This window comes from Neltuma alba, unplaced genomic scaffold, assembly GCF_004799145.2.
Source record: "Neltuma alba isolate B1F8T4 unplaced genomic scaffold, ASM479914v2 tig00010840_pilon, whole genome shotgun sequence".
Lineage (NCBI taxonomy): Eukaryota > Viridiplantae > Streptophyta > Magnoliopsida > Fabales > Fabaceae > Neltuma > Neltuma alba.
The window spans coordinates 151,516-168,769 of record NW_021635638.1 but is presented as its reverse complement, the minus strand read 5'-3'; the positions used below and the strand labels follow the sequence as shown (position 1 = coordinate 168,769).

The 17,254-nt window shown below is 30.8% G+C and overlaps 1 protein-coding gene across 6 annotated transcripts; it reads right to left on the bottom strand.

Annotated features, from left to right (window-relative positions):
* Positions 1-1,495: 1,495 nt before the first annotated feature.
* LOC114759401 (G-type lectin S-receptor-like serine/threonine-protein kinase At1g11330) lies at positions 1,496-6,066 on the bottom strand. Of its 6 annotated transcripts, none has more exons than XR_003741913.1 (7): positions 4,558-6,066; positions 4,106-4,234; positions 3,434-3,597; positions 3,134-3,344; positions 2,793-3,030; positions 1,794-1,934; positions 1,496-1,713 (listed from the first exon to the last, which is right to left on the bottom strand). XR_003741913.1 is itself a non-coding variant. In XM_028948570.1 (7 exons), the coding sequence occupies exons 1-7, from the start codon at positions 5,849-5,851 to the stop codon at positions 2,135-2,137; spliced, it is 2,499 nt and encodes an 832-aa protein (XP_028804403.1). In that variant the 5' UTR covers positions 5,852-6,065; the 3' UTR covers positions 1,793-2,134. The 6 variants fall into 6 exon arrangements, 5 of the variants coding, with proteins under 5 accessions (XP_028804403.1, XP_028804404.1, XP_028804405.1 ...); XM_028948570.1 differs by lacking the exon at positions 1,496-1,713 and adding an exon at positions 2,562-2,712 and having other exon boundaries at positions 1,793-2,446; positions 4,558-6,065; XM_028948571.1 differs by lacking the exons at positions 1,496-1,713; positions 1,794-1,934 and adding exons at positions 2,005-2,446; positions 2,562-2,712 and having other exon boundaries at positions 4,124-4,234; positions 4,558-6,064.
* Positions 6,067-17,254: the final 11,188 nt, after the last annotated feature.

The following is a 17,254-nucleotide window of genomic DNA, read 5'->3' as shown; positions in this document are numbered from 1 at the left end:
GTGCTCTGGTCTCTGTAATTATTTTCTCTCAGATCCATAAATCATTCTCCTTATTTTTATCTTCCCAAATTGCCCTCTTTGTCTCAAATTTAATTTCCCAATAATTAAATAAAAAGGAAAACTATTTTCCTTCTCTTTAGTGATTTTTCCACTTTTCAGAAGAATTGGGAAAAATTCTGGATACTTGAGGGTCTTCTCTTAATTCCATAATCTCTTATAATTCCTTGGGATATCATAGAAATTTTCTTGGGATTTTATTCTTCTTAAATATATTTATTTGGAATTTTCCAAATAAAGACCTTAAACTAGCTTAAATTGCCCTTAAATTACCTTGTAATTTTTCTAAGGGCAAATTGGTCATAAAAATAATTTTATAATCCCATATAATTCTCAAGGAATGTTATCCTTATTTTTTCTTAATTTTTTTGAGACTCGAAATTATTTTTTCTATAATTATTCTTGACCAATTTTTCTTAATTAGTTAAAATTTTTCATAATTGGCTTGGAAAATCATAATAATTATTGTCCACCAAAATTCTTCTATTTTTTCTTGTCATTTTTTACCCTTAATTATTTAGAAATATTCCTATTCCCTAAATGTCATATTACTGGATGTGACAGTATTGACTTTTCACACATTAAGTTGTCCGAAAAGAAGTCGATGCAATGAAAAAGAAAGAAAATCACCCTAGCGATTCATAATCACGGCAAGACATGTCTTTTATTATCATTGTAGTATATAGGTAATAGAATAATCCCAAAATATATGTTAGTGATGAGAATAAATTTTGTTACTTGAAATAATGTAATAATTCTTATTTAATGACACTTTCATTTTTATTGTTTTAGTTTAATAAGAGAGAATACCTTAAAAAATGGTTAGTGACATCAAAGCAACAAACAAATATATAAAAAATATTTGGAAATAAGAAAAATAGTGGCATGCAAGAAGTCACATCTGTATTTTATATATCACATACGAATGATCTTGTTAAAAAAAAATCTCCTTGTGAATGATAATATAAAAACAACAGCCTGATTTATTACTTATATTGGTAAAAATTGATGACCTTTTAAAACCCTTAAAATTGTATGAGAACGGATCATTTTTAAGACAAAGCAAAACTGGAAGAAAATTTTAGAGATTTTTTAAATTTTTTTCCGAATATATAATATAAAATAATCAATATAAAAATTAGGTGGTTAGGTTTCTTAGAAAGAAGAAAGATATATATACCAAATTGTACATGCACGAATGAACATCAAATTAAGAAAAAAATTTCATAAAGTAACTAGGCAAAAAATAAAAAACAAAGGTGTGAATACTTGCTGAGTCTAAAGGCAGAAAAATATTGCATGAATAGTCTTAAATTGAAAATTGAAGTGAAATTCATTTAATCTCTCTGATAAAAAGAAATTCAGTAGATTTCAACATTAGATTATTTTATTTAAACGTATAAAAAATGTTGCACATAGGAAAAGAAAATATATAATCTACTCTAAATCCTTGAATATGATGCCACTAAACTCTTTTTAGGCATGTACCCATAGATCAACATCTTTTTCTCTTCTTCAATACAATAGCTAGAGTGTAAGTTACAGTGTTAGCAGCTTTGAAATAATAACCACCTCAGTCATAAATCCGACTAGCCCTTGTTAAGATGCTCTTAAGAGCCTCTTCACCGCAATTTCTTGTCCATCTTGTAGTTTTTCCTATGAGAATATGCTATCAAAAAGCAATTACTTCATAGATATTAATTGAAAAGAATTTGAGCTTCACATGATTAAGTTACCTTGTGTACAAAACCACAGAACCACCTCTTCCGAGCTTATATCAGCACAATTGAAGTTGTGTTGTTTCTTTCTTCTCTTATTTCTTCCAATATGTTTTACGCTCTTGTCAAGATGAGCAGGGGATAGAACTTGGCACAGTTCTTGTCAAGACGAGCAGGTGGTAGAACATGGCACATAAATATGCATTAAATGGAGTGAACATATTAAATATTTAGGATTGCAAGGCAGGAATTTTTTTAACTAGAAACAAGGCTTATACCTACCCAGTGGAATATCTGCAAAATATATGCCAAATATATTTTAGATCTTTCAAATGAATCGGAAACATAAAAATTCCTATCTATCTCCCCTCAAACTTTGAGATGGTTACATTATTGATGGAACATAAGGCATCATTATTTGGAGTTTGCTCTGCAGTACAAGACATGGTTTGCCTGAGGATGAATGCAGGTTGGCTTGGAGGAGAAATATCCACAATATCACTTTGGAGCATTGACATCACAGAGGCCATAGTGGGCCTATCTTTTGCAAGTTCTTGCACACAGAGAAGACCTATATGTATGCATCTCAACAAATCCTTCTCAAAGCTTGCATCATATATTTTTGGATCTATTAAACGTATAACATTGCCATCAAGCCATAATTTCCATGCCTAAAAGAGTTAACAAAAGAAGAATTATAACTGTTAGAATTTGATGTCTTGTCCATCTTGCAAAGACATTCTAGAGTTATTTTATGAAAGGAAGGTATGAATAGGAGAGGCTTACGAATCCTAAAAGTGTGAGAGACTCTGCATCTTCATAAAAGCTAGTGTTTTTTCTTCCAGTAATAACCTCTAGTAACAAAATGCCAAAGCTAAAGACATCAGATTTCTCTGAATAGAGCCCTTCTGTTGCATATTCTGGAGAAATGTAGCCACTGCATTTAAACAATATATCTTTGAGCTTTTAATATGTTACTGATATTATTATCTTGGGCAAAGGAAGAGGAATACTTACTATGTTCCAACAATTCTTTTAGTGTTTGCTTGATCCTCATCTCCTCCAAAAAGTTTAGCTAGTCCAAAATCTGATATCTTTGGATTCAGTTTTTCATCTAATAAGATGTTACTTGCCTTCAAATCCCTATGTATGATTCTTAATCTTGAATCTCTGTGAAGATAGAGCAATCCTCTAGCTATTCCTTCTATTATGTTGCAGCGCTTCCCCCAATCTAAAGATTTTTGTTGTAGTGGATCTAGAAAAAATTATTTTAAGAAAAAAATGAATAAGGAAATTCAGAAAGTATAGAAACATCCTATTTAGTAAACCACACCATATGCACAAAAATATACACTGACCGAAGATATGTTCATCCAAACTTTTGTTTGGCATGAATTCATAAACCAATATCACTTCTTCCCCTTCAATGCAACAGCCAAGAAGTGTGACTAGGTTTTGGTGTTCAAGCTTAGAAATCAACTCCACTTCATTGATAAATTCTTCCACACCCTGTCCAGATGACCTAGATAATCTTTTTATTGCAATTTCTTGTCCATCTTCAAACTTTCCCTGCGATGAAATAATTGCAAAAGGCTAATTGTTATGTTTCGAAAGATGATAAACTTAAACAAAAAAGAAAAAACAAGAATGAAAATCACCTTGTAAACTGGACCAAAACCACCCTGTCCAAGTTTATTTGCTATGTCAAAGTTATTTGTTGCAGTTGCCAACTTTCTAAAATCGAACAATGATAGGTCTTGAATTTTGACTTGTTTCAGGTTCCTCATCCTCTTGCTGTTGTGAATTTGCAAATGCATTTCCCCTGTTGTTTACCCATATTTTTTCGTATGATTTCATTGAAAAACATATACTGCTATTCTAGTTCCAGGTTCCTATAAATGAGTTAACCATACGATGTTCTCATATAATCTATATGAAGATAATGAAACTCATATAATCTGTATGAAATTGATGAAATTCATATGTGCTACAAAAATAAAAATTTGCTCTCTCTGTTTCTCTCTGTCTGTTTGTCTCCCATTCCCGCCCTCCTTCTATATATTGGAGAGAGAGGTAAAAATAAAGGGAGAAATCCGAAGAGAGTTTTCAAACAAGGATTTATCCATTTAACATTTATTAACATAAGTAGAAAGAAAAACCAACAATAATTATTTCCGCCTTGAAAAATTATCATAAGATTTTGTGTAGAATTACTTTTTCAGTGACTTGCTTGTTTTTCTTACTGTATGCTCTAATATTTCATATATTTATGTCATGCAAGTGCTTAACAATCAGAAACAAAATCGTTGGTCTCTTGGATGAGGTCTTACAATGAAAAAAAGAATCACCTTTTTGCTTTGACACTTTTTTCCATAAGAAATATCCAAAGGCAGTAATGAGAACTATTCCTATCAAAACTGATATTAGAATAGCTGCTGTCATTTTCCTCCTGTCTATACCTGTGTCAAAGGGAAGAACATTAAGATAATCTTCATATCCTGATGAGATAAATTCAACACCATACCTTGTATATCATTAAAAGAGGTTAGAAAAACCATAAAGTTTCCCAGGTATCCATAAAAGAAAAATGGCCCCATGTAATAGTTCTAATTAAGAACCTAGCAATATAAATTGCAAATAAACTAAGAGGTGCCAGTGTTTACACGGATATTTAACATGACATGATACGTGAGTAGTCCAAAGATAAAATAGATGATGCTTGAATTAAGTTCGAAGCTTTGTTTTTGGGTGTCTACCGCATGTTGGAGGAAAAGCACAATACCTAGCTCTGAGTGGGCCAAACGTATGCACAAATCAACCCCTCTGAATGGGAAGATTTGTAGGTCAAGTAAATCTTCATTCCAAACCATACAACCAATTCTTCTTTCATAGGCATAAGCTATGCAAGAGCAATTCTTTAGGCACATAATTTGACAATCTATAATATCCCCTGAGATAGAAAGTAGCAGTTCTGCATGATCTGGTGGCTTTATCTTTTCCAGCTTAAAATACCCATCTGGTTTGCTAGCTTGAGAACCATATTTGTCTCTCTCACACTGAAGTGCTTCTCTTCTCATACACCCACTGGTCCAGTTCCGTCTTGCCCATTCTTCTTTGTTCTTTGGTTCAAACCCTTTCAAGCAGCTGCAGATTGGTGGTGAGCCCCGCTTACTGCAGATCCCGGATGGGCCGCATATGCCATAAACATCACACTCAGAATGAAAGCCTTTCCTTTGAGGTTCCCAAATATTTGCCTTGGAATTCCAAATCATTGGTTTCACTATACCTTGAGAATCTAATATTATAGTCACCAAGATAGCCTTGTTTGTTTGATCATAAGATATGTTATAAATCCCTTCCTCTTCTTTAATCTGAACACCATTCTGGAAGATAGATTGAGTCATCCAAGGTATTCCAAGGAAGGCTGTGCCATCCCAAGGACCAGACCGCCAGTAAGGATGATTTTCTTTCCACACGAACATTTCAGTGACATTATGTGGTTCAAGACTGAGAGAAAATCCTCCATAGGATGGATCAGATGTGCTTTTCCATGATGTCAGTAGCATTTTCTTGCCTGTTTTTTTATTGGTGCTGAGTTTCATGCCTTCTAATAATGTATTGCTAGGATGCTGGAAACTCTGCCACAGGAATGCCCCAGTAGTTCTATCAATGAGGACAAGATTGCCAGAATCTAAGAGTTGAGCACTAGAATTTGATGCCGTTGAGACATTTGTTGACCAAACAACCTGTTTTTGCCCATTCAAAACAACAAGATTGCCATTCCCTGATATTGTCAGAATCCCAGAAGAATCTGTTAGTGGATCGTTTTCGTTAGCCACCCAAACAACAAAGGATTCAGACATAAACCAAATTCCTAAATAGCATCTTGTGGAATTCTGAGGTCTGAAAAATCCCAGAGTGAACATGCCATTATTTGAGCTCACCGTTTCAGGTTCTTGGATCAACACAGATGGTGCGACGGTATCCAAGCCACTAACCATAAGAGTAAAAGTGAACGAATAGATGAGAAAAGCAAGTAACAAGCAAGTATTTTCACTGAATCCCACGAAAAGCATGATGATTATCAGAAATATAGAAAGAAAATGGGTTTGGTCATGAAACACTGCAAGCAGTGCTGGCAATCTTCTTATAATAATAATAATAAAACAGAAAAATTTTGGAAGTTCGCAGGGACTTTCGCCAAAGACTTGACGGCTGAACCAATTTTTCTACATACAGTGAAACCATTGAATCTTCTCATATTGATCGATCCTAGTCTTCTAAACAACAAGGTGTGAACAACAGAATTTTGACGCGTACCGGTCATTTGCTTGTGTTTCCCTGGCTTCTGACCCCCATATTTAAAATTGAAATTAGCAGAGAAAGTTTAGTCTTTTTTCTTTTTTTTTGGGTTTTCACAAAATGAACAGAAAAGGTTCAGTCCTTTTTACATTCAAAAAGAGAAGAGATGTTATTTGTTTTATGAATATAATAATATTTTTGTGGATTCTTCTTATTTTTAATATCTCTTATTATCTTTAATATTTTTTATTATTTTTAATATTTTATATTTTATAATTATCTTTTATTGTTATTATTATGTAATGTAACTTACAGATTTTGTCAAAAATTAAAACTATACTTATAAACAGAGACCATATATTATATATTTAGTACTTTTCAATGGAACAAAAATTACTTCTCCCTTCCGTTTTTCATTATTCACTTCTTTTATTCTCTAATTTTTTTTAAGTTTTATAACACGTTATGTAAATTATCCGATTAGATCAGGCGCGCGTGATTGAAAACCAACCACAGAACGCGAGAGAATCTCCTCACGGCTCTCGAAAGTCGTAATTTGCATCCGAAAGAGACTTGTCTAACTTGGCAAGTTTTAATTCTAAATCTAATAATATCTTTCCTTTATGTGAATATTGAGGTGGGAGGAGAATCTAGTATTCCTAATACGATTAGAACTAGATTTATCTTTCCGCCTGTTTGCAGTAATATCTACTGCCTTTGATATAAAAATTAGGTTTTCTTTTAATTAAAATCTTAAATATAAAATCCTAATTTATTTTGTTTTTTATATTTATTTTTTTTAAGATAGTGTTTATAACAGTTATATATGTTAAAATACCATTACTAATACACATAATTAATAAAGATATTTTAGAAAAAACACCTATTTTTTTATAAATAACTAACTTAACAAATTTTTTTAATTTACTCAAATTAGTCAATTACTTTTTATATTAAATACCAGAAGTAATAACTTTCATGTAATATCATTGTCTTTTCTTTAAAAAAAATAATTTATGAAAATTAATGATATTGATTAAGTTAATTATTTACAAAAAAAATATGTGTTGAGTTTTTGAAAATAATTCCCAATCCGTTTTTGACCCTTAATAAAAGAAATTAACTGCCCCTTGGTCTCCAAATCTTCAAAGATCAATGGGGATGCTCAAGGCCGGCCATAGTTTCAAGAATTTTTATGACCACTTTCATTCAGTTCAGAACAAGTGGTCCCTTAATTCCCATAGTTGGAAAAAAATTTATAAATTAGGAAGGAAAAGTAAATTAATATCTTTTATTTAATAACAAAATAAGTCATTTAACTAATTCCTGTATTTAGAGCAGGAATAATCGACAATTTTTTTTTATACGTGATTTCTCTCTTTTTAATATTTCTTTGGTTACTATCCGCCCCAACCTAGAGTTACTATCATATCTTTTATACTATCTACGGTTTTTAATATAAGAGTTAATTAATTGATTTGAGTAGATTAATAAAATTTGTTAAGTCAGTAATTTGTAATAAATAGTTGTTATCTTTCTTAAAATATCCGTGTTAATCAAATGTATTAGTTTTAACATTTTATGAAATATTTTACGTGTAAGGGTAACTACTAGAAGGATAATTTTGGAGGAAAAAATAATAAATAAAAAATTTTCAAATGCTCATATATTAAAAAATCAATAATTGTTAAAAAAAAAATTGTTTGATATTAACAGTGTTGGGTTAGAGGAATTAAAAAAAAAATTATAAAGTTAAGAAATTAAACTAAAATCTTATGTAAAATTATAATTCAAAGATGTATTTTTAATTTTTATCTATTCATTATCATATATTTATACCCGCACTTTTGTGAATTTGAAAATCCAAATTTAGACGTACGTGTAGTGGAAGAATTAGATTTAAGGAAAAATCACAAAAAAATATTACCAAAATTGAAAAATTACAAACAAGGACTCCTTTACAAAAATTGTTGTCAAAACACATATTATTATTGTCAAAACCTATACTAACGTTGTAACGGGTCCTGATTTTTATTTTTCTATTTCAGCTTTTTTTTTTTTTTGGCAATTTTCCCTAGATTCAAAGGTAGATTGTAAAAGTGAGGGAGGATTTTGTTGGACAAAAAGCAGTTGTTGTGTTTCTTTTAACGTCATAACTCATATTATTTCAACATAATGACCATAAATTTGGGAAATCCCATTAAAATATGAGGAAGTCTTAAAATATTTCAACGTATTGAATGTGGGTTATTTTATAATATTGCCCTCATTTTTTCTCAAAGCCACATTTTTGTCCTGTTAAAAGCCATCTTTACATGTCCCTAGCTGCCACCCCTATTGGCTACTATTAGTTGGAATCGCTAGACAATTTATTTCAAATATCCCCCAAAACATTCTGAAATGTTACTGTATGACTAAAGGAGCAAATTGAAATTAATTTATGGAGGGAAAAGATATTATTACCCCTCAAAACTATGGCCCTAAAGCTCTTACCCCTCTCTCTTAAAACTGTTGATAACTCAAACTTTTCTTGCTCTCACTCTCTGAAGAATCTACTGTTACGTTGAGAGAGATCATTCATCGTCGTCATTATTTTAGTAAGGAGAGCCTTTGCCATCACGACTATTCTAGTATGGAGTGCCTTCGCCGTCCATGCTATTATGGTAACAAGAGCCTTCATTGTCGCCATAGTCTCTCTCTCTCCCCCTTTGTGTACACAATCTCTTTCACTACCTTTCCATTCAAAATTTTTTGCATATAGTACTGCAAAATCCTTATCCATTTCTTTTATTCTAGATTTTATGGGTTTGACTTGGGCTATCATGAAGTTTTGAACCAGCAAGAAATTTTTTTGCTACAGATTTGAGATAAAATTATACAGTGGATTGATTTTAGATTCACACCATTGTGTGTTGAGAATAAGCCTTTAAGTTCCTATCATAAATTGTATTGTGAATTTGCAAATTCCACATCTCCAGGAAAATAGTGATTTGGTGTTGTGAAAACTCGTATTTTTGTTATAAATTTATAAATTCCTGTTGTAAACATATATTGTGCTTAGTTATTGAAAATTGATCGAAATTAATACTTGAATGATGTGCAGCAACTTATTACATATGGCTAGCGACAGTGGAAAGCAATTATTTTGCATCTTTTATATGGGAGGCGAACCTGTGAATACTTTTGAAAGCAAAATGATACATGAAGTACTACATTGAAATTGGTTGGCCACTATGTAAATGCAGAACAAATTTATATTGTTAATGAATGAGTCCGTATTACAAATATCCTAATTCTACTTTTGAACTGTCACTCCTAGATTTGGGCATTGTTCTGTTTAACTTTATAAATGAAATAAATCCACTTGCAAATGGATGTATTTATGTTGTTAATGGGCGTATCTATGTTGCAAATATCCTAATCCTACTTGTGAACTGTCACTCCTAGACTTGTAAATTGTTCTGTTCAACTCTATGAATGAAATAAATCCACTTGCAAATAGATGTATTTATGTTGTTAATGGATGTAGTCGTGTCGCAAATTTTCTAATTCTATTTGTGAACTATCACTCTTAGACTTGTGAATTGGTGTTCATGAATTAAATAAATTCATGTGCAAATAGACGTATTTCTATTGTCAATGAGTGTATCCATGTTACAAATTTCCTAATTCTACTTGTAAATAGTCTCTCCTAGACTTGTGAATTATCATGTTCATATTCTTCAATTTAACTAGTTCACTTGCAAACGGACGTGTTCTTGTTGTTAATATATGTATCTTTCTTGTAAATTTTCTAATTCCAGTTGTTAATATGACAGCTACATTTTCAAAACATGAAGTTGTTAAGCAGTATATCCTTATTGCAAATTCCTTAATTTTATTTGTTAGTAGTACATCACATACTTATAAACTAGTTGGGGTAAGCAAAAAATTAGAATTAATTGACATGAAACATACTTATAATATATATTCTCTGAAACGGAAATTAAATTGTATAAATTCTTTGTACACAAATTTGAATATATTCTAAAGTAGCTTAAATTACATATAAATAGAAATATAACAATTGCTATGTCATTGCTTTTTTTTTTATTTGTATCTTTATACGTTAAATTAGTTTCACAACAACGCCTGACTTCGTATTTTTTCTATGAGTAATAAGCCACCAAAACAACTCAGACTTTAGTATAGTGTGTTATTCCTATGGGATATGTCACATTGCCAAAAATTTAACCTTGAAGTGGAAAGTTAAAAATTCGGTTGTGGGACGATATAGGAAGTAGATGGAAGGACAAAACAACTTTTAATGTGAAACCTCGATAGGGTCTGGACTGATAATTTTAGAATTATCGGTCTAAAAAGGGCAAAATGAAAAATTTTAGAAAAAATTCTAGAAAATTCTCAAAAAATGGTAAAAGGGCAAATTAGAGGTTTTAAAACCTTGATAGACGCTCTAAAGGTGAAAATGATGTGAAAATAGATTATTACCAAATTTCCTGAAAACGAAGGTTTTTCAGGAAAAATAGTAAAAATTGAGTAAAAATAATTATTTTAAATAGTTAGAAGCCTCAATAATTCTGAAAAAATATGAAATAATTATCTAAATATTTATTGAAATTTATAAAACTAATTTTAGGCCCTGGAAGTATAGAAACTTATTTTTGGGAATTTATTTTCTAAAGTATCACCAATAAGGCCCTATTCGAGAAAAATTTAAAATAAATAGTTAGAGGTGGAGAAAAATTCTAAAAATTTTTATATCATATTCTTATATTAAAATAGAATTTTTAATGGAGAAAATGTGATTTTGGAGGTCTAGAAAAATTATTAAAAGTTACCAGTGAATAGTAACTGATAAGCTTCAACATTGTTTGGAATTAATATTGTATTGTTGGGTTAAATTGTTGAGACTTTCCAGATCAAAAATGAGCCCCACATTGGCCCAAGAAAGACCCAAAATTCGTGCTAAAGTCTGGCCCTGCAATTAAATTGGATTTAAGCGCAATTTTCACATAAAAATCAAGGGAATATTCTAGGGTTTGTACACATGGCATGATCATGAGACTTGGAGTATATAATGGCAGCCAAGTGTGGCAGTTTTACGTGCCTAAATAGGGAGGGGGAGGGCAGATTTATTTGTCTATAAATACCCCCTAAAATACACTAAATAGTCAAAAATTGACAAAAGAGGGGAGTTGCTGTCCAATTGTCTTCTTGAGCTTTGGAACTAATTTTAGTTGGTGCATTTAGACAAAGAATCATCAAGCTTTAGTCAAGGATTCATCAAGCTATGTTTAAGCTTGTTTTAGTTGAAAATTTGAGTTGTTTTTGAAGGTGAACTTGCTGCCCAAATTCGGTTAAGATGGCTATGCATTAGAGAAGAATAGAAGCCTTAAAAATGAGCTGGAATTATCATTTTTAAGTGGTGTTTGGATTCATTTTTGGAAGAAAACCAAGTTAGCAGTTATATATACATAATTCAGCCAATGTGAGTTCTTGATGTAGGAGTTGATTTTGATATGTTTTGATTAATTTCAATGAGTTTAAAATCATTTGAATCAAAAATGAAATTTTTGAAAAATATACACCCACTATTCAGCCAGCATGAAATGAAAAGGAAGGAGTTTGATTTTTATAAATTTGAATTGATATTTGGATTCTACATGAAAAATTATGTAAGAATGAGCCAAGAGATTATTGGAATCAACGGAGGATTAATTATGTTAAAAATCCAAGAAAAGGGATTTAAATAGGTTTAAGGTTAAGTAATTGTAATTAATCAAGTGAAATGGTTGATAATATGGTTTGTATTTATACTTGGATTGATAGGTTTTGAGGGGGAAAAAACCAAGGAGAACAATAATTCCTTGAGAAGGCCAAATTACATTAAGCATAAAAGGTAGTAGCATTGAATCTATAATTTGATTTTTTTTCTTGCTTACTTAATGTGTTTATGTTGCTTGTTTTATATTGATTGAATTATGCTATGGAATGGTTAGCTTTATGGTGCTTGATATGCTTTGGCCAACTACATAATGAGGTGTTAAAATGACTGTGTTTTTTTTCTTTTAATTCATGGCATAATATATGGCATCTGATTTGAAGATGTCTTAAAGTGTTATGACATAATGCATTATGCAACGCTTGATTAACATGAGAATTATGATTCATTGCTATTGAGATTTTTATGAAATCTCATTCCTTCCTATGTTAAGTTATGCATCAAATAGGGAATGGTTCAAGCAAGGACAAGGGCAAGGAGATAGTGTTGGGATGATGAGCTTGTATAGACCTTATGACATTTTTGTTGTAATGTATATTGATGAATTTTGGTACAATGTTGTAAGGGATTATGAATGAGATTAACTTGGGATCATGTAATTATATTGTGGCATTTATGCCCATGAATATGGTCTTGGCATGGCTGATTGGCATAGCATGAAAAAGAGGAAAGACAATTTAAGAAATTAGGAGTTAAGGGATAAAAATACCCTAAATAGGGATAATTTTGGGACACATAAAATAATTAGCAAATGAATAAATTTGGACTTGAGATTTCACAGACTTATAGATCTCACTTTTAGCTTTAAATCAAGTGATAGATCATTAAATTTTGGGTTTTGTGCTAAGAGTTATGCCCCTCCAAACTTGGGCTAAAATACTGAAAAATTGAAAAATAATCAAATGAACAGTATAACTTTGCAAGGTTTTTGACTCTATTTTATCATGATATGGTTCCAGTGAATATTTTTCCTTAAAGAACACACTACAAGCTTTCCATAGAGCTTAGAACCACCTCATTTGGATTTTTTTACAATTATTTATGAATTTTCAAAATTGACAAAAATTTCAATGAATAGTGAATAGTTACCTGAGACTAAAATTTTTAAATATTGAATTTTCTGACTTCTAGGTTTTGGGAAAGGGTTCCAAATGACTCTGTTTGTGATCTAATATGGTATAAAAGGAGGTGTGATAGTACAAGGATAAAAACTATCAATACATTTTCACAGGTGCCACAATAAAAACTCAAAATAATCAATGAACTCATATAAACATTTAACTCCACTACCGCTAGCCATATATAATAAGTTGCTGTACGTCATTCAAGTATTAATTTCAATTAATTTTTAATAATTAAATATAGTATACGTTTACAATAGGAATTTGCGAATTCACAACAAAAATATGAGTTTGCAAACACCAAATCACCATTGTCCTAAAGAAGTGGAATTTGCAAATTCATAATACACTTCCTGATAGGAACTAAAAGGCTTACTCTCAACACTCAATGGTATGAATCTAAAATCAACCAACTATATAATTTTATCTGAAATCTAAGTAGTAAAAAAAATTTCTCGCTGGTTCAGGACTTCACAACAGTCCAAACCAAATCCATAAAATCTACACTAGAAGAAATGGAAAAGGATTTTGCAATATTATATGTAGAAATTTTTGAATGGAAAGGCGGTGACAGAGGTCGCGTACACACAGAGAGAGAGAGAGAGAGAGACTATGGCGACAATGAAGGCTTTTGTTACTAGAACAGCATTGACGGCAAAGGCACTCCATACAAGAATAGTAGTGACGGCGAAGGCTCACCTTGCCAGAACAACGACAACGGCAAATGATCTCTCTCAACACAATAGTGGATTTTTTAGAGAGTGAGAGAGAGAAAAGCTTGAGTTATCGACAGTTTTAAGAGAGAGGGGGAAGAGATCCAGTGTCACAGTTTTGAAGGGTAATAATGTCTTTTCTCTTTTTAAATTAATATCAGTTTGCTCCTTTAGTCCTATAATGATATTTTAGACTGTTTTCAGGGCTATTGAAATAAATTGTCTATCGTGGTCTTTAATTGAAAATTTCCCAAACTTTTATATTAAAGTCATTGTTGTCGTGTCGCAAGAGTCTAACCGCTAATGCAAAACATCGATTTAACCACATGATATCGCTTCAGTTACTTGGGGAACAGAAATAGTAATGTATAAGTGACATATTTTACCTCTATTTTAAGTGCAACTGACACCATAATTTACATTATGATGTCAGTTGCATAAGCACTAGATGTCATAATTAAGTTTATGATATTATCACTTTAGGTGTACTCCAAACAGATGCCATAATAGCTACTATAGAGTCACCTTCGTAAGCAACAAACACCGTAATTTATTATATAAAGAGATTTGTTTATCAAATAAGTAATAAGACCTAAAGTTTTAAAATTCAATTGAAAAATAAATATATTTTAAAGTATAATATGTTAAAATTATAATTAAAGAATAAAAATAAAGTAAATAATAATAATATTGTAGTTACCTCTGTTTTTAGCAGTAATATTATTACATTATTAACTAATTTCTGCTGCTCCTATTTCTACTACACCTCATAAGCAGTAGCGAAAATGCATTTTTAACTGATGCCAACTATAGCATTTTGTACTAGCGAACTGCTAATCGGGGTGGCATCTAATAGCCAGCAAAGGTGGCTTTGAAACGAGAGGGGGAGAGAGATATAGCATTGAAAATAGATGAAGGCAAATGGTAAAATACTATATATTCACAAATTTCAAATGGGATCTATGATCCTTTTATATACATACATGTATATAGATATATAACATTCTCTTTTCATAACTTCACATAAACATGCGGTTTCTTCCTTCCCTATATTTCTCTAGTCAAGATGATCGGGCAATAGAACTTGTAGAGTTATTTATTGACAACAGACCATTTTGCAAAATTTAACTAAAAGCAATAATCACCCAAATCCTGTATTTATTATGCTGTAACACTAGTTGCATAAATAAGTTGGTGAAATTATATCAAAAGATATAGTGTTCAGTCACATCTTGCATTTTACAAACTAGCATTAGGAGGGAACGTGGCACATAAATATTTATTAAATACAGCAAACATATTAAATGTATAGGACTGACAAGGCAGAATTTTTTTGGACATATTTCACAATTTGTGTCATTTGCATAATTCAAGAAGATATTAACTACTCTTCCGGTCCTTAATATATGATCTAATTATTGAATTGATTTTATTCCTAAATACAATACTATTTCTCATATTTATTATTTTTTCCTAAATTACCCTTATGGATACTCCCTCAACCATAATCAAGTAGAAGAAAGAAGAAGGATATTAAGAAAGATAATTATGGTGTTTTAAGAAAAACATGTCATATTTCTTATAATTAACTAACTTATCTAACTTTCTTAATTCTAATAAAATTAGTTAAATAGGTCTTATATTAAGGATCGGAGAAATATTTTATTTTTTGTTTTGTTTCTGTTAATGCACCTGTTAGTGGTCAAAGAATATCTATTTAAAGAGTAAGTATTAACAAGTCTACAATACTGTAGACTTTTCAAATATCAAGTTGTTCACAAAACAAGAAAATTAAAGAGTAAAGAAAATTATGTTAGAAAAAAGGTTTGAATCTACAAGTGGTCCATTATCACACATTAACATTAAGAATTATATTTTCATTATCATTTATATTGTATAGGCTATAGAGTAATCCCACAACATACGTTAGTGACGAGAAGAATGTAACCTTTATCTCTTTAACAAGTATAATTCCACTTCTGGTATTAGCATCTGCGAAATTGTTTGTTGCCTCAACTACGTCCTTTAGGTCAAACAGAGTTATATTGGAATTGTCTTCTTCGAAAAAAGCTTCGTGTATTCTTTTTGCTGTGTGAAATAAAAGTTGGAAAAAAATGTAAGAGATGAGTTGTAATACAGCCAATTAATCACTACTGTAGATTCAAAAGACAAACCTCCTAGTAAGCTTCGTGCATTCTTTTTGCTGTGTGAAATAAAAGTTGGAAAAAAATGTAAGAGATGAGTTGTAATACAGCCAATTAATCACTACTGTAGATTGAAAAGACAAACCTCCTAGTAAGTTTATGTGCAGTGTATATAGATTGTATTAACTCAAGAACTTTATTTGTGGGGAAAAAGATAGAAATAAAGCTCACCTTGATTCCTGTTCTTTATTTACAAACCAACATAAGAAAGAGATCACCAGGAACGTTATCAAGCAAAAAGAAATAACTATGAGGGTCGCCATCCCCTTCTTGCCAAGAGAACCATGATGCTTCCTTTCATATATATCTAGCTGCAAACAATAGTTCACCAAAGAGGAATTTAAGTTCAAACAAATAATGTAAGCTTAAAATGTTTTTTTTTTCCCCGCATGAGTTACTATGATACTTATGAGAGCTTATAGTGTTAAATTGTTGGCGGTAAGGTCGGTCAACTTTGTGTGTCTCCAAAACATACAAAGCCGTTGCATGAGAACCTGTACTGTGAGATATAGAAGTCATCCTAACTATGTGATAAATATATATATATATGTATATGTATTATCTGAGAAACGTTAAGTGAATATACTCTCACTAGTGTGGGAAAATGATACTTCTTACAATAGAACACCCAGTATGTCGATTGAAAGATCCATCTACACATAGGTTTGGATAAAGACGCTTCTTTATTTTGAATTTGTGTCTAAAGCATTCAGCTTCAGGCTTGAGGCCTCAAATGTGCATTCCTCTAATCCTCTCTATTGTCTATTATGATATCCTAATTTTGGAAATATTTTATTTTAATTTTTTCTTTTGATGATTCAATTTTACATAAAATTAGTGACATACTCATATCTTGAGTAAAAAAATAGTGCAATTTTAAAATTTGTATGATTTTAAAAAAAAAATTAAAATTTTGAGGGACATTAAAGGTTGGGAGGGTGGGACATCACAAAAGATATAGGGGGAGACACATTAAAGGCCCAGAACCTTCCGCTTCAGACTATTTATCTTCCCAGTTTGTGCCTCGCATATAAGTTTTCTCAATTTGATCCCTTGTAAATAAAATCATTATCAATAATGATACTTGGATAATATATCATCAATATAAATGATAATCAGTCTGCATGTCATAAAATGTTATAAAATGACCAAAATAAATTTTACAATAAAAATAAATAAAATACAGTTCTCATTAACTAATCTCTTAAAATTTAAAAAAGTAATTAATATTAAGTAAATGAAGAAAAATTTTAGAGAAAAAGGCATGTTTCAGAAAGAAATAAATTATTTAATTTTGTAAATGGTTTTATTAAAATTAAATAATATAATTACAAATACACATATTACATCTATATTA